At 36.9% G+C, this 18,938-nt stretch overlaps 1 protein-coding gene across 1 annotated transcript in view; it reads right to left on the reverse strand.

Annotated features, from left to right (window-relative positions):
* Window positions 1–18,938, reverse strand: part of NFX1 (nuclear transcription factor, X-box binding 1) — a 68,525-nt gene that overhangs the window by 31,056 nt on the left and 18,531 nt on the right. Inside the window, 15 exon segments of the mRNA XM_051798698.1 lie at window positions 2,318–2,391; window positions 2,668–2,898; window positions 3,235–3,314; window positions 4,001–4,120; window positions 4,950–5,043; window positions 5,045–5,077; window positions 5,079–5,194; window positions 7,335–7,443; window positions 7,963–8,045; window positions 9,179–9,209; window positions 10,668–10,765; window positions 11,086–11,303; window positions 11,442–11,541; window positions 12,414–12,553; window positions 14,184–14,255. Coding sequence (XP_051654658.1) covers window positions 2,318–2,391; window positions 2,668–2,898; window positions 3,235–3,314; window positions 4,001–4,120; window positions 4,950–5,043; window positions 5,045–5,077; window positions 5,079–5,194; window positions 7,335–7,443; window positions 7,963–8,045; window positions 9,179–9,209; window positions 10,668–10,765; window positions 11,086–11,303; window positions 11,442–11,541; window positions 12,414–12,553; window positions 14,184–14,255 — 1,599 coding nt within the window.

An 18,938-nucleotide genomic window follows, 5' to 3' on the forward strand; every position in this document is an offset into this window, starting at 1 on the left:
AACTAGGCAAGGCGAATACTCTTTCTCCACACTTGCTTAATATACAAACTACAGCTGACCATATAGCTTTAACTACACTTTTATGTGTTTCTTGCTAACTGTGTGCAACTAAAATCTTATAGAGTAGTTAGAAATTTGCTTAGAAAATATGGATGATACAATCCATATGGAAAGAGCAAAATGCCTACTGAGACTGTTACTATTTTCTTTATAAAGGTTCTTCATCATTCTTTTCAATAACGTCTTCCCAGTCTCACTTGCTAAAATTTGTATAACCATAATTATACAGTAATTTTTCAGTGAAATATCCCGTATAATTTTCAAACAAAATCCTAAAACCGGAATATTCTATCCTTTGAACTATCTTTTTGATTAAATTCAGATAAAAGAATATGTTTGTCTCTATATGTTTTGCATCATATACAGAGAACTAATCATCTATCAGGTTCTAGGCTAGAAGTAGGAAGTAGGCTAATCATATTAAATGAATCCAAAACGCACTGAGAGGCACCATCAGCTTCTTATTTATCAAGTGGTGACAAAGTCTAAGTAATGGGACATTAGATGATGTGACATCGTCATTTGTACCATATGTACAGATATAGCGGCGCACTCCCTTTCCTGTTCCCTTGGGCATTCTTTCACTAGCATTCACTCACAAACCTCAAAGCTGTTTCATCCTCCCTCTAATGTTTCTGAGACAACTTAGATACCCCACTAATTTGCTGACCTTTACTTTGTTGTCAGGTTATTTTTGTTCATAGTTTTAGTTGTTTTGATCTGGTGGCAGGAAAAAAGACAAATTTCCCTCCATAAGATCATAATATGTTAATCTTTTAGCAGTCTGAACTGCTGGAAGTTACCAAACTTAGCTGGCATTAAATGCTGTTTCTGTTAGTATCATGAGTCAAGAGTAATTTGTAAGCACATACAAGCATATTTTAACTAACAGACAGAAACACTTGCTTTAAACAGAATGTTTCTTTCCCTTTCTCTTGATCTGGGCTCTGATTAGAGAAATTAATACATTTGCGTTCAGCTTACACATGCAAGGACTCTCACTGGCTTCAAAGGAACATTTTCCTTGCATGAATACTGAGCAGCAGAGAAATAACAGCCTTCAAAAATCTGGACTTGTATGTTACCCTCCCAGTTTATCATTAGTGACAAGCATATGTCAACTTAATCTGGTATTTCAAAGTTTGAGTCAGTCTTCTGATTTGTATTCACAATGAGATAGACCTTAAAAATACCAAACTCCTGTACATGTATCTTGCATTCAACTCAGTATTGCCTAAAATTGTTCTTAAGCGTTTCTGATTAGCACATTTTTCTCCTTGTTTTCATTAGATAATATTAAGCACAGTGCTGAGCCGCCTTCTGTCAGAATTTGATTATGGCTAGTGTTTAGAAGAAACAAAGCAGCATATCCTAAGTTGGGCTAGGATAAAAAAAGGCCCTCAGATAGCAGTTCCAAATAAAACACTCATTAAGAAGCTTTCTCTGAAAGAGAGGAAGAATCTCTGACTGTGCTTCTATCAACTGGTATGCAGAGCAGAATTCTGATTGCATATCAACTCTCTAGATTAGGTTTTTTTAACTCCTTTTCAATCACAGCCTCAGAATAAGATTTTTTAGCTTATTATTATTACTGTTTTGCTATATTAATTTCCAAAGTTCCAAAGCCCCACTTTTCTTCTTTTCCTTGTCCATTCATTGCCCTCTCTTGTATGAAAGAGAAATAAGTTTAGAAATAGGATCTGGATACAAATCTATGGCAATAAATGGAGTTAAGATAAGGACTCAGTTTGCCTATTAAGAACCAAGATTTAGATGCCAAAGCTCTCCAGACTAAATTTAGTTATTTCAGGATTACATCATATCACTCTTAAGCATCCATCATCTCTATCGACTAGGTTCCATCATACATGATTGGAAACTTAGACAGCAACTCACACACAGACTGCAATCACCTACATTCAGGAGCCTGAATCTGGACCTGACAAATTGGTCTGTATCTAATTGCTCCACAAATGGAAGAGAGTCAAGCTTTGATACACTCCCATAGCTGGACTAATTCAACAGTAAAAAAAAAAAAAAAAAAAAGAAGTGTTCTAGTACAGCAAAGCTGGTATGAAAGTTCAAGGGAATAAAAAAAGTAAAAAAAAAACCCCAAACTTGTATGTCAAAGTACAAAAAACTGTGAAAAAAGTTTGTGAATTAAATACATTTAGTCAAGCCTGAAATTTAATCAAACTGCAAAGTATTAAGTCCAGTAAGGAATTAAAAGAATTAAAAGACTTATTACAGTACCAACCTTTGATACTTATTAGATGCTTCTGAACAAATCATACTCTCCTCTCTTCTTCCGCATTCACATTGAAGATCAACCTGTTGTATCACACGAGAGAGTAGCTTTTTGAAAGCTTTGTCTTTTTCTCACTATGGAGGGGTGTGGGGGAGGTACCTTTAAAAAGTCCCATTCTAGTGGAATAATGGCTAAGTAAAAGTGATTAATAGTTTCATTTTTAAAAAAATCAATATTGTAAGTTTAGAGAAAAAATGTCATGCTATCAATATAAAAACATGTCACAACTGTTACTGGCTGTTAAGCAAACCATATGATTCACCTGTGACTTTGTAATTAATTTTCTTTGTGTATCTAACCTTTGCACAGCACGAGGTTGTTGGGCAGGGTGAAGAGGGATGACACGGAGCCATACAGGGATGATTACAATATAGCCTTGGAATAATACATGGCTGTTTACACTCTTCATCTATAAGACATTCTCCTTTATGACAGATTCTTTTACATTTGTGCATCCCACATTTTAACATTTGATTGCAGCGAAGTCCGCAGGAAATGTCAGTGAGATGACAAGGAATATTACTTCGCAGCTGAACGAGGGGAGGAAAAAGATGACAACTAACAGTAAAAATTATCAATGGAAATCTCAAAGTGGTTTTACTGTTCACACTTTTATTTGGCACTGTCCACACAAGAATCTTAACATTAAAACAATTTAGGTCAAAGACTTGAATTTTGCTTTATACCATAGTCCAATACAGCAGTTGGTCTGAATGCATATGGAATAAAAGACATACTTCTCCAATTTAATCACATTAAACTCAAACTCCAGTAACATATTCTATTCCAAAGAAGCAACCAAAATATAAGCCTACAGTCATAGAAAATTGTTTAGTATTCAAAAACATTAATTGTCCAGAACTTACTTCATGCTTGCCCATACACCATTTCTGAGTGAGATAAGTACAGGGTGGACACTTCTCCTCACTATGACATGAATGGTACACTGCAGCCGCAGAGATATAAAAGCCGTAACAGTTTTATTAGCATACTTCAGTTGAATGCATTAAAGGAGACAGTAAAGACTATTAAATGAGAGTTTGCATTTCAAAATTATACAATTTATGGGAAGGATGATGCTTCATTGAAGAATAATGTGTTCTTTAAAAATTATGACAGCAGGTGTTTAGGTGAATACTCTTCCATATTTTCTAAATTAAATAGCAGATAATTTTCTAACTTCTGAGTAGGGTTATACTATCAGGCAGAATTTGACAGAAAACATACATGTTTGACCTGTGCTATTTATTTTGCCATCAACCAATGTAATTCCAAAGAACACAGAAATTAACTGTTCACTAGATTATCCTACTACTTCAACAGAGCACTTGATCTCTGGAATGTAGCATTTAATGTGTTGTGACTACTAATACCCCTAATCTTCGTTCAGGAAGCCCAGCCATGATGATGATGACTACTAATAACACTCAGAAAAAAATGACAATGCTTTTACCAGTGAGAAGTACCACTAGTAGTATTCACTGCAAGTTTTTAACTGGTTGGCTTTTAAGGGAAGAGTTCTGGAAATATAGTTTCAAACAGACCTATGTACACTTTTCTATGTTTTGATTAAAAGAAACCCAAGTACAAAACAAAAATACCCCCCAAGCAAAACTAAATGGCCTGACTTACCTGGATGATCACAGTCATGCGGCCTGGTACATATTTTTTTACACTCTGGTGGCTGAGTGCCACAGGGAACAGGGGGGTAAATCACAGATTCACCACAGTAACAAGTTAACTCATCAAAACCTGAAAAAAAAAAAGTCAAATACATCCTAATGCCTACATGTATTTGCATGTCTCATCCATGAGAAATCTTTACATACCACGCAAATGTTTTACTCTAGCTTTGGGGGTTTTTTATATTAAGCACTAATATTTGATATCAGTGAATTTATTAGCTTTTGTGGCTTGCACAAGAAAACCAGACTTTGATGATTTTATTAGAAATTATGCTTGCTACGTGCTCCCGTGGTCTGCAGCCAAGTTTCTAGTTGATGGCACTCAGACCTCTCATACACTGAATAGAGAACAAGATTATACTAAAAGATATTAACTATGACAGGATAGACATGAAGTGCACAGATCTCTGGCAGATAAGTATGTTGACCAGCAGCTTCGTTTGTTCATTTTATTTTGTCTTCGCTTCTGTTATGGGTTATAAATCTGAAAGAGGAATTTTCTTTCCCTGCTTTCCCTGTAAGAGAAACAGAGTTCGAAGGGGGAAGGGGATCGATTAGCCTTACAAAAGAAGTGGCTGACCTGGTTAATGGCCCACTGACTGCTGGAGTTGAGGGGGGGATGACTGGGCAGACAGGAGGACAGGTTTGACTATATCCAAGCATTTCTAGAGAAAAGCCTGGGAGCCAGTTTTTTTACTGGTTCTGTCGTCCTGGTGAGACCTGACCACCGGCCCTGCACCGCGCCAGTGTCTGTGACTCCCGCCGGGACCCACGGGTTGTTTTTTCTTCTTTTCATTGGAGAGGTCTGTGCTTGCTGGGAGAAGAGGGGAGAGCCTTGGAACACTACCATCTGGGAACAGTGAGTACTCTTGGGGGGTGAACTGCTTTTTCCTTACCCCTTCCTTCCACTGAGGGAAAGGGACCCCTATTCCCTTCTCGGCTTCTCCTGCGGGCCGGGACCGCTCCCTCTGGACCCCTCTCCCCCGCCGGAGGAGAGGTGACCGCCGGAGTCCAACAGCGCCCCCCTGCAGGCCACGACAGGGTACTGCAGGCCTTGCACTCCCAGCAATCCCACAGCGCCCCCTGCCGACCACGACCGAGAACTGCAGGCCCAACACCTCTAGCCATCCAACAGCGCCCCCTGCAGGCAACGATTAGGACTGCGTTAAAGGACTGAGAAGTATTTCCTTCGGACTTTTTTTTTTGTTTTCCTAGGACTACTGTCTAGGTTTTTTTGTGTTCTGTTACTGTTTTTGTCGACATACATATATCTTTTAATAAAGGGTTGTTATCTCTTCTGTTTTTCCCATATTTCCTCGATTAAAGCCCCTTAATTTTGAATTTACAATTGCTGAGAGAGAGGAGTTTGGTCTATCTCATAATTCATCCTCTTTAGCAAACATTCCAATCTCATCAGACTGAGATAACTTCATTTTCCCATGCATCCACCTTGATTCCTCCCAAGTAATCTAACAAAATAAATTTTTCTTCTCCCTAAGTAGACTCAATTACAATAAATTCCAGCAAATAAGAATTCCAGGGAGAACAAAATGTTATGAGTTAGAAGGAAGAAGTAGAAAAGATTCAGAATGTCCATATCTGGGGAAAGGAAGCATGGGAAAGAGTTGTCCCTCACTAGAGGTCTTGAAACAACTAGGATATACTCTAGGCTTCAAATACTCTAGGCTTCAAAGCCACAGATCTTCCCTAGTCCAGGAAGATGAAAGACCAGAGACCAAAGTCCCTGGAAGATAGGAACGTTAGACAGCTACACTGGTTGCTTGCTATTGATGACAAGTGACAGGTGAAAAATCTTAACTATAATGAAAGTCCCTTTACTAGCACTAATGAGGATAATGGGGAGAGAGTGCAGAGTGGTCTGATCCAAAGAACAGAAATACAATATCTGAAAATTAAAAAAAAAAAAAGCATTGTCTCTAATGCTCACATTATTTATTTTCCCCAAGAGTTGTATTGCTGTCTTGAAGTAGACCAGGTGTGCATAAAGAGACCCTAGAACAGAAAGGGACCTCACCTATCAGCACTGAGGAAATTACACTGGAAAGGAAAAGTATGTGGGAGGCACACAGAATCACAGAAGTGTAGATGTACTCTAGTATTGCATCTTGATGTCAGCCCTCAACCATTCCCAGCAAGAACAGTAGTGGAGATGGAAGCAGGGGCAAGAAATCCAGTCTAATGAGTAGGCAAGCGGCTTGCAGCTGATCATGCCACAGCATTTGATACCATGGCTGATGTAGCCCAACAGCAAAGTGGTGACTAGAGAGGCGAGACAGAGTCAAGAATGGCCTTCTTAGTGCTGAGAAGCACTGACCATCGACTACAGGGTCACAATCATATAGAAAAATACAATGTGTGCCTCTGAAATCTCAATTAGCGGCATTCAGGGAAAGCAGGTAAGAAATCTTTAAAGATACTGGTTAGCTGATTTACCTCTGGATAGATTCAGAATAGGAACCTTCAGGGACACAGAGGTTTAAGCTAAATTACCATAATTATCCTGGAGTAGGTAACTGCTTTTCCAGTATTCAGAAAAGGGTCACAGGGCCTTGCTGCAAAATATCAGCAGGGAAGATTGACCTCTAGATTGCATCACATCCAACAATGGAGCAATTTACACAGGAGGCCATCCTTAGCTCTCTCCAGGTTATGAGAGGCATATGAATCTTTGGTCTGAGAGTGAACTAAAATCCTCAAAAATATTGCAGCAATGTGGAGAAGTTTAATGATCTTAAAACATCACACCCATGGAATCCTCTGAACAAAAGCAACTGCTCAGAAAAAAACCTGCATTCTGTCTCAACTAGACCAGAAGTTACTAACAGGACCTCTGAGACACTAGGATTACTATTTTGCTTTGTCAAGAGAAATGTTTGGACACAGAAATATTTATATTTCTAAAGAGAGGTACAGTCAACATGCATCATATTCATAGGCTATTAAGACAGACTACAATGCTGTTTCAAGCACAGTGAGCTTTAGAGGCTCTAGTATCTTATCTTTTCCAGAATATTTCCATGAAAAGTTGGTCTCCAAAAAAGTGGAGGTCTTTAACTATATCAACATGCGTAAAATATAGGAGAGACTCGTACTACTGCAGTTAAGGCACTTCCAGTTGTAAACAGTATCCTTAGAATATATATCACGTCTCTCTCCTTCTCACCAACGTGAAATGGATCACATTCTCTATCTGACTGACCAGTTAAATTAATATATTTCTATAACAAATAAGAAATAATGTACTTTTGCACATAACTCACTTGTTTGCCAGCATGTTTGACAACTGCCCCGATGACAGGGTTCTTCACATCTATGAAGCCCGCAGTTGAGTTTACGACCACAAACCAAAGAGCACTTATGTTCTGTGTCCTAGGAAAAGGCAAAAAAAAAAAAAAAGCATAATTGAACTATAAATGCCACTGATTTATTTTTTCTCTCTAAGGTCAATAACTAGTAACTGACAAAACGCTATAGTGCAAAAAATAGCTTAGGCCAGATCTATACAGCTTTTTCATCACTGTATGGATATACAATTTTTAAAGCAGATTCTGTTAAGACTTTTGTTGCAGACATAGCTACATCATAGCTTATACTTCTTCTATTAAGTAATATCCTTCCCCTCTACATTCTCCCTGCAATCACTGCATTGACGAAAAGCCCTTTTGCACTCATTTAACTCCATTTAGCTGGAATATGGCTTTATATTTATAATGATACCCATAAAACAAATTTTGCAAAATAAATGCACACATATAAACTTTTTGAGCATGACCAATACTGCAAATAGAGAATGAAGATGCACAAAAATGTAAGGATATGAAAGAAAAAAAGACCAAAACCAAACATACACCATACCAAACAATTTTATAAAACCACACGTAAACTTACCACACAGCAGACCTCATTACACTTGTGTCGTCCACATGATCTTTTCTTGTTGCATCGTTTGTCACACATGAATGTAATAGCAGCTATTAAAAAAAAAAAAAGCCCCCCAAAAGTCTTAACTTTTATGTCTTTGCTTATGCTGAAAACAAAAGTTGCAATCACAATATTATGCTAAGGCTGTTGCAGGGCATGGTCTAGAAAAGACTTAACAGAGAGTAAGCCAGCAAGCAGACTTTTAAATTACTTGTTCTCCCACATTAATTCCCCATGTGGATACTTGCCTTCCTTTAAATAAACCCTTATTCAAAAGGATTTTGGAGAGCAGAATACTTGAAGCTAGTTTATTTCACATTAATCTTGACACCATAACCTAAACAGGGTATTCTGATACAATGAAGTACTACAAACATCCAAGACTGCTTAAATTGGTAGGGTAGTAACAGTCAGCTAAAAACAACTATGCTGATATCCTCATGAAACTAGTGCTAACAAAGAACATCCTTATTACCATACACAAGTAACAAAAGCAACCACTTCTGGATTCCACAAGAGCAAAGACATAGACGAAAGTTCAAATTAGGAAATATGCATATTAGTTCCTTATATCTTGTAAATAAGTACCTCAGTATGACAGGGGTCCATCAAGTAAAGATTTCACCGAGGGGAATTCTGAGATGCTACATCCAGAGTACCAAGAAACATCAAACAGGAACTATCTGCCAAGCTCAGATGCAAAGACCAGCTGCAAAAATCAGCAGCAAACCATGTGAAGCAGAATCAAAGCTTGTATTTCCCCAGAAACTTGGGCAAGAGCAGAGCAAAACTCTTACTTTGAATCTGAGCTGTGCAAGTTGACCTAAAGATATATAGGATGATGGGAGGGGGCAAACTATTGAATATGCTGGCACACAAAACTGTTCAAAATGAAATAGACAGATTTGTCTGTAATCTTTGAGACCAAATGTGAAGAAGTCTTTCCTTATGTAAAAGATGGATGAAAACTGAAGATGTTTATTTCAAACACCTTCCCCAAAATAGCAGCATGATCAGCACCATGACCAAGCAGCAGCAATGACCAACTTGACACAGAAGTACGGATAAAAGAAGGAGTACTGATCAGCTGTTTGCCAACTTCGTCAATCAAATCCCAAATTACTATGAGCTGCATATATTTTTTAAAACAATTTCACATTATATATGTATTATAACCTTGTACCTTTATTTCTGAGAAGAGTACATGGGACTTCCTAGGAAACAAACAGGGAGCCATTAGGTTAGAACAGATGAAACACCTGAACCATACTTATCTAGAGAACTCTTGGTCACATAATAAAGACTCAGCACACTCAGTTTTCAAGCATATAACACATCTGTATGCAAAAGTGAAACAAGAGTAGGAAAAAAATCCTCAAATATTTTAACATAATATTTTTTCCATAAAGAGTCAATACCAATTAACTAAAAATTGTAGTTTCGTATTCTCCACTTAATTCAGCAGATAATGCTGTGAAATGACAAAATCAGGTCTGTCCTAAGAAACCAGAAACTTGCATGATGGAAACCAACAGAGATCTCCTAGAGAATACTTGACAGCCCATAAATTTGTGTTTTGACCAACCGTCCCAAAAATGCAATGAGTAAAAAAAAAAAAGAAAGAAAGAGTAAAGTCAAATCTTATGCTCTAAGAAGTTATACCTAAAGATCTCAACATAAAAATAAAATGTGATGGATGAAAATAACATTGTTGACATTTGAACCTTCAGTCATCACAATTTTATATTCTGAGCTGTCATTTCTGAGTATCACATTTTTCATGACTGATTTATATTATCACTGTAGTTCACTCTTACCGTTTTAAGAAGCATCTTTCTGGTGTCTGAGAAGCTGCATAAACTAAAACCAAAACCTCACTACTTTATTTCAGGACTCAAAATACAATCTGAAGCCTTCTACCCCATAACTACCTTCAGCAAACTTGTAGGAGAAAACTGTTCCAACCTCTAGCAAACTCGCAGTCATTTCTATGTACCTATAGACATATATTCAGAATGATATATTGCAGATGATATATAATGGTTCAAAAAAGTCATCAGAACTCCTGTGATTGTAGCAAAAATTTCAAAGCTATGATTACAGAAAGTAGTATACTTTAAAAATATACTAATTATTATATAACAATAGATGAGAATCTGCAGGGTCATTGTATAAATGTACAAAGAATGGGAATCAGTAAAAACTTCAAATTCTCTACAAAAATATCTACAAGAAATCTGTAAGATATTCCTATAAAGTTTTAATTAGGCTGACTTCTCTCAGTTTACTTTACTCTTGGTAAAACTACCATTCTTTGTGCTATACAAATACTCCAGGATAATATAGGATTTTGCAGACCACTTACACTAGTAGAACTCTGTGCAAACTTTGCCAAAATACTTCAAAAATTGCCTCCATAGTAAAAAGCCTATATTCAGCTTCTCAGTATAATCTAATTCCCAAAATCTTCATTCGTGAAGCCTAGCCATGATGATGATAATCCAATTACCATGTATCAGTCAGTATACAACGCAGGTTCTTGCAACTAAGGAGCACAGCACCTCTTATACTTCTTAGCTTTCTTTTCCTCAACTACTTCAGCTCCTTTCTCTCCACAGCTTTAAAAACCAACAAAGATTACCTGTTTCCATGGTCAAGCTTTACATACTCACCTTTTTTTTGAAGCCACATCTACAATAAATATTTGATGTGTGAGAACATGGTCTACAGTCTCCTTCGTGGCAAAGGCTTTCACATGTATGAATGAACTCTAGCAAAATGAAAATAGAAATATTAAGAATAAAAAAATAAAATCTGTGACCTGGAATTTCATATTTATTAGGAGCATCACTGGTCAAAGATACTAAGCTTATGTGCAGCTGGGTTTTATTTCCTGATTTTAAAGCATCATTATGAACAAACAGCCAGACTGCATACTCTACAATGGTTTTTAAATTCAGTTTGGTTAAAACTCAAAAGCACTAATCAAATAATTATTTATTGAAATAAAACATTTAAGGACCACTTTTTTTTGTTTTGTTTTAAACTATGAGATACTTCGAATACTATGATACAGAAATTTCTAATTACCATAGCTACCACAAGAAAGAGGTTTGCCACATGTTTTTCCACATGACGGGATAGGATCTGTGCATATTTTACGTTCAACACATCCTAGTTCCAGTAACTTGCTGAGAGGAGTCTGACCACAGGGACAGCGATACACTACTTGTGGAAGTCGTGGACAAAGCTGGCAAGGCTGAGGGTGGCATACTTGCTTACAGTTGTGCCTCCCACAATTTAATTTCCTGGTAAAAAAAAACAAAATCAAAGAAATAACAAAACAAGCAAAAACTTAAAGGGGAATTATCTAAGAGGATCACGATCACTCAGTGTGAATAAGATGACCTTTTCCTTTTCAAAAGCCTGAATTATAGTGACCTTACTTGCCACATATATTCTGACATGAGAAACTCCCAAATCCATCAGAGAATTCTTCCTTTGACCCACACAATACTTCTTTAAAGTTGCTTCCACAGTAACACACTGAAAGAAAGAGATATTTCACAGAAAACAACACAAGAGAATATCAGTGATAAAACACTTCCAGCATATATATAAAGGTAAAATGTGAAAAATTGTTACAGTCAGTTTTTATTTCAGCAATGGAGGTTTTCTGTCCTGCAGAAGTTGGAATTCCAGCATTAGTTGTTTTGATAAGAAGATAAAAACTAAAGGGGAGGTATTATCTGCAGAAAAAGCTTACTTATTAAGCAGTACACATAGGAAGTTAATTATTACCTTAAAAGTTGAGAAAACTAACTTGCAATTTTCTATATAAACTGTTCTATGAAAATGTATTTGTATACTGGCATACATACTTACTCAATTCAATTTCCATTCAAGACCAAGTTTGGAAAATTTTAACACAAATCTTTGTTGAAATACCTCTTCCTATTTTTCTTCCACGTACTGTTAAATTAAGTCTTGTAATTATAGTAAAAGATTCAGTAGGACCTTAGGACAATTCAGATAAGAAGGTATCAGTTAGTCCAAGCTCTTACTGAAAGCAGAGTCAGCAATGAGATCAGACCATGTTACTCAGTGTTTTATTCAGTTGGGTCTTGAAAACCTCCAAGAAAAGAGTTTTTCCTTACAGCTAGTTGTAACTTTTCAATTTACACTCATTGTCTCTCATCCTCCACACGCATTTATCCTCTCTCTGTTTTCTTGATTACTGAAAGGCCACTATTTAGCTGTCTCAAGCTAACAAAGTCCAGTATCACCAGCCTGTCCTAATAAGGCACATGCTCCAACAGCCTAATCATCGTGGCAGGATTCCAACAACAGAGTTTGGTTTTGTTACATAAAAATTGGCACTTGCCTCTTGGATATACATAAAAAATTTCAATACTTACCTTGTTGGACTGTTAACTGGCAAGGTGAACATTTTCCCGCATGGCACACTTGAGTACAGCTGTGCTTACCACAGTTTAAAGTATTTCCACATACATTAGAACAATGAATTTTTGTTGATTGGCCACAGCGAACTGAATGACTGCAGAGAAATAACATCATAGTCTGTCAGCTACCTTAACATCTACAGAGTATTTGATTAAAAGGAAAATGCATTTTCAGTAAAATGCCGAAGTTTTTTTATTCATGAAACCTTTCAGGAAATAATACCCCTATTTTTTTCACCTGCTTCCCCTCTCCCACCCCACTAAAGTAGGACACTTACCACAGTAGTGAGGCTACAGATTTTTTCCTGAAGAAAACGGGGGGAAAAAAAACAAGGGTGACACTAAAACCTGAACCTAGTGTATGGTTATGCATTGTGCCAGAAAAGCAGATGTTTCTAATACAGACATCCTTCTGAAGACTTAAACAATCCTAAGTCCACTGAGCACAATGCAGATAAGAATGTGGGCCTTAGCAGTGGGTCAGTAGTCTATGAAAATTTTAATTAAATTGTCAAAAAATGGGACAAAAGAATAAATTCTCCTGTTTTTCAACTCTGGCTGGCCCATACAATGACTGTAAAATGTAAATTTAAAACAGTAACCTCAAAACATCCTAAAGTAAGAGGTGCCATGCCATACATCCTGGATTCTAATACAGGACATGTGAAATAATGCTATTTTGAAGCAAGTTTTAAGTATCAAATGTAGAATTACAAAAATCAGCAATCTGGTGAAGTAGCTGACATCTGGAAAAAATAATAAAACAAAGTTTTATCATGTGAATTTTCACCTATTAAACTTTTAAACGCCAGAAATAGCCAGAAAAACAAAACCCAACCAACCAATCAACCAAAAAACGCCAATTAAAAAAAAAAAAACCACAAAAAAATCAACCAACCAAAAAGAACAGAAAAAGGAGGTGATCTTACTAGGTAAAATGTAATTCAGTAATCTAAAACCAATCCATTTTCCTACTGAAGACAAAGTCCTTTCAACTACAAATAATGCCACAAAAATTTCTGCACCACCGTCTAAAAAATTAAGATCATGTGCTAACACTGAAATTGGTTTTTGTTTGCTGTAAACAAGCACAGGCAAACAATTTATTACACAGAATCAGTTCTAGGTAGCTAAAAAAGGGATTCTCAAGATTCAGATCAACTGATTATGAGATAGTATGGGTAGTACCATCTTGCTGTAGGCAATGACACTTATGCATTAAATATGCACAGAAACAATAGCCTTCAAATCTGGACTATACTACAGAGTTCTCTGTACTATTTCTGAGAAAAGTACACATTATTTTTGAAATTATTATTTCTGGAATGAAGTAATTCAAGACAGTATTCCATTCAGATAGAAAAGATGTGAACCTTTTCCTACTAATTTCTTGGAGTCTTCTACCAAATTAAATAAATACTACTACAAGATTTCAAAATCAAATCAACTTACAGACTGTCTGGACAATTCAGCTACATGTATCATAAATGGATAAGTCTTTGTTATTTTGATTTTTTTTCTTGAAAAATTAAAAGTAGTTGCATTTTTTCAAAATATAAAATTCTCCAAATTATTTTAACCACAAATAAAAATTACAGCTCCGAAAAAACTTCGTTCAGTATACTTTCAATAAACTACAAAAAAAATTAATTTAAAATTTTAATAAACTATTCTTTTATTTTTATAATAACTAAACTTTTTTTTGTTTAGTAGAAGCATTCTTACCTTGTTTGTCCACATTCACATGATTTTGTCACAAAGGCTGGGCATGAAGGGCAAGGTCCCGGATGACAAAGACTTTTAAGAAGTTAAAAAAGCAAAGTTAACTTTAGCTTTATTACACTCGCAGAGAAACAATCCACCATGACCCAACCCTAAGTACATTATCTGAAAATTATACAAGACTCCTACACTCCTGCAGAGTATGAAAGCATTATTAACACACAAAAAATACTAGATTATTACAGTTGCAGTCTCAAATGTCACTAATGCTAAAGGAAAACCAGTATTCCTGCTGCTGTCAAATTAACAGTAACATATTTTTGCTACTAACACATTTAATATTTTACATTTCACCTGCAGACACACATCAATTCAACTGTGTTCATCATTGATAACACACAAAACAAGCTTCACGTGTCCAAACCATTAATACATTTCTTTCTTCATTGATCTTAAATAGGTTAGAGATAAAAACTTCTCTATGAATTTCTTCTTTTGAGCTGGTGGCTTTATCTTTGAACTCAGCATTTCTACTGCCACCAGTAAGAGGTGTTGCTCCTCTTCCTGTAAGGTAACACATGAGAGACACAGCAAGTCTGCCTCAGTTTTCTTTCTTACCATCAAGTGCAATTTCCTTTGCGTCTCATCAATGCCAGTTCTTTACACGACTATCAGATCTCATCTTCTACTTCAAGAAACACGACATGTTCCCTATCTGCATGCAAGACCTTTGTTGGGTACAGACAAGTCCAGGTTTGTGAAATTATACTTAACTATCTTGTTTGCACTCTTTCTTAGCTAGCTCCCAGTTCCCTTCCTTTCCAAATACAGCGGCTCCCATGTGGAGCAATTATTATTGGCCAGGACTGACCTGCACAGATGTCCAAGCCAAAAGAAAAATAAAAAAACTCAGAAACATCAGAAAACCCCATAAACACAGACTACCCAGTTACATGGTAATTACTAAATTCCCCAAGTACAGTCACTACACAAGTACTAATTAGTATACCAGTTACTATAGTCATATGCTATACAGTTGAGTCATTTCACCAGCTTGTCAACAGTGGTTGGGATTCCCTTCTTCCTTTTACCACTCCTCCCTGCTGACAATAAGGCCTAATCTATCACTCAACTTATGCTGGCCCTAAGAGTAGAGCCAAGCAATTACACTATAAACTAATTCAAAACAATAAAAAAAATCCTATCATACAAAATAAACCCCCAAAAAACAAAGACACCACAACCCTTCCTCTTTCATAGGTCAGTTTTATGACATAATGCAGAGTTGAAAAAGTACAAGAGTACATACAAGGAAAGGGAGAAAAAAGCAAAACTGGATGGAGCAGACAAAACACGATACAGAGGAAAATAGGAAGAAGAAGAAACCAAAACCACTGAATTAATTAAAACTGTGTGCTGGTTTAGAAGTAAACCTGTGCGAAAAATGAACCCAACTCAAGAGAGATTACAAGTCAGAGTTACAATTTACTAAAAAAGATTACAGCACCAAAGATCTATGAAGGAAGTCCGGACATTAAAATTTAACTTAATATAGAGAAAATTTCATTTACTACCTTTGTAAGATCTTTTTCAAATACTCTTAAAGCCTTGCATAGTTCCAGCTGGCAGGGAGAACTTAGAGTCTTAGAAGAAGTTTAAGTTTGCCATGAAGCTTATTATCAGGAACATTTTATTGAAGGTTAAGCTAGGTGTTTCTTTGATGTAGAACCTAACAGTGCAAAATGAATTTCAAGTGTATTAAATTAAAAAAGTGAAAAGAACTCACTCTGTGAAGTGCTATGCACACCACAGCTAAACCCTAAAAAAAGGTTTGCAAAGCACTCCCCTTTCATACAGCTGCTTGCCTGTTCCTCAGGTCTGCCAAGTCAGCTGTTTATATAAATGGTTACTATTTCAATAAACATGAGTAAATACTAAAGATTTATCATTAAACCCGTGTAAATTACCTTAATTCATTTTCACCAAAATGGGGCTAGCTAGTGCCACACTTACCACCATCATCCAATTAAACACTATCCCATAGAAAGGAGATTAACACAATGACATCCACAGTAAAAAAAAAAACCAAAAAACCCCAACCAAACAAAAAAAAAAACAACCAGAAAAAACCCCAAACAAACAACAGAATGGCCAAATTGAGCATATACGCTTGGGACTTGGCCGATCATTAAAAAATCCATATGCAAAGGCTCAAACCCAAAATATAAATGAATAACCAACATACCACTTCAGTAGAAAATAATTTGTTCTGGTGGTATAAAGGGGATCAACATATAAATGCAAGCTGGTTACAGGCAGCAGTAGGCTGAAGAATTGCTGTATCTCTCTAGACTAATTTTTTAAATTTGAACACCAACGTCAGAAATTCCTTACAAGTGCAAAAGAGATGTCAAATAATTTGAAAGCCTGTGATGGTTTTGGCTTGGATGGAGTTAATTTTCTTCCCAGTAGCTAGTATGGGGTTATGTTTTGGATTTCTACTGATAATGGTGTTTTAAATGAAGAGGTGTTTTCATTATTGCTGAGCAGTACTTACACAGCATCACAGTCTTTTCTGCCTCTCACACCACCCCCCTGAGGAGGCTGGGGGTGCACAAGAACCTAGAAGACACAGACAGTTGACCTCAACTGGCCAAGGGAATATTCCACACCACATGGTGCCATGCTCAGCATATAAGCCTGGGTCAAAAGAAGGGAGGGAAGATGTTCAGAGGAAAGGCATTTGTCTTCCCAAGTCACTGTTATGTGTGATGGAGCTCTGCTTTCCTGGAGATGGCTGAACACCAGCCTGTCCATGGGAAGCAGTAAATGAATTCCTTATTTTTCTTTGCTTGCATGCGTAGCTTTGCTTTACCTATTAAACTGTCTTTACCTCAACTCACAACTTTTTCCACTTTTACCCTTCTATTTCTCTCTCCCATGCCACCATTGGGGAGTAAGCAAGCACCTGTGTGGGGCTTGTTTGCTAGCTGAGGCTAAACCACCACAGAGCCATAACCAGCAGGTTCGCAAAAACTAAGGTAACATGGCTTTGATTCCAACTGAAAATATGTAGGATGTGTACAACTGATTACATCATTTTAGATAGTGCTTGGAGACAAAGACCTCAAAAATTATGATCTAACACTGCAAAATTGAAAACTATGTCAAATTAGACCACCCCACAAACAACACATTTCTTGCCTGAAACTGGCTGTCATCCTAATCTCTATCTTAACCAGGATATGAGGTTTAATATCCTTTCCAAAAGCATCTATGTGATGCTGAGAGCTCTAGACATTCTCATTACCCATATCACGATTAGTTCTCTTCTGAATCTTATTATTTGCATCAATTTCTTGCAGGGAGATGCCCTGCCTAGCAGAATGTACATGATACATTCTGAATTTGCCACCTTCTGATTTAATTGAAGGTCTCATTTCCTAATCAGGGAACCCAGCGGAGCCTGGGAAGAGGGCAGGGAGAGAAACTCCCTTATTTTCAATGCTTTCTTGATAAAACTATTCGTTTAACAAAGTATTAAAGGATCAAAAGTTTTTCCTGTGACTTTTAATCCAATTCTTTCTCCTCAGCCACAGGAGTCTGATGATTACTAAGTTTTAAAGAGAAAACAGATTCTCAAGTAATTTAATTCCCTTTGATCTACTTCATTTGCTACTTCATATTACATTAAGAGTAATGTAACCACCTAAGCAGCACTCAGAAGAGTACAACTGGCACCACCAAAAGATTATGTGACTACACATCACTCTCAGAGCTGCTCATTCTACAGGGGACTATTTGTTCACAGAGCCTAGCATACAGCATAACACAATGCATACAGAAGGCAGACAGGAGGGAAGCTGAAGTTTAGACCACTACCAACTGTTACAATGGCTTGCTTTCAACACCTCCTGTACTCTGCACATTTCATCTGCACGGCAGAGGGAGCAAATACAAGCATCCTCATGCAAATCAATGAGAACAATATTCCTCTGATGCCATGTATGAGGAGAAGAGGGAATGATGTTTGTTTGATCATGGCAGCATCACATCAGATAGCTGAAGTATAGATACATACATAGTGTGTGGTTTCTGAAAACTCAGACAATACTGCAATTCAAATTCTGTTACAGACACTGCATAAATAATTCTGATCTAAAGAGCAAGGGGATAGCTATAAACATCTAAATGTCACATACTCTGATTGTTGATGTAATAGCCACAAAGATAACAAATAAAGCAAGAATCCAATGACTCAAATGCAGGTTCCCCAAGACTCAAATTCAAGTCTCACCAATGAAAAGGGTTCATAACAAGGATTCATCCAGATGAGCTCTTTCAGAGGCTAAAGTTCTGCAGATACAGAGGTTTGCTCAACTGGAAGACAAAGGGTGGTGCTGGACTTTAAATGAGACACATATTGCAAAGGGTTTTCCAGAACAGATGGAATTAAATAAATACTAGAGGAAAGAGCAACATCAAGACCACCACCGCAAGACTCAGATACAACACCAGACTCAGTGCACTGCCAATAACAAAGGGACTCATCCCTACTATCAATAAAGTCACATAGACTTGAAAGGCATGTGAACAGTCTTCCCAAAAGAATTTGTCATACCATCAGACTGTGAGGTAAAAAGTCTTGATGCTGACATGAAACATTAGACCCAGAAGGGTCAGGGGCAGGCATGGTGGTGTGGTGTTGAAAAGCTAAAACAAAAACAGCTTTTAGGGTATCAGTGACACAATGGCAGT

Source organism: Manacus candei, unplaced genomic scaffold (assembly GCF_025592945.1).
Source record: "Manacus candei isolate 608988 ecotype Guabito, Panama unplaced genomic scaffold, ASM2559294v1 h1tg000049l, whole genome shotgun sequence".
Taxonomy (NCBI): domain Eukaryota; kingdom Metazoa; phylum Chordata; class Aves; order Passeriformes; family Pipridae; genus Manacus; species Manacus candei.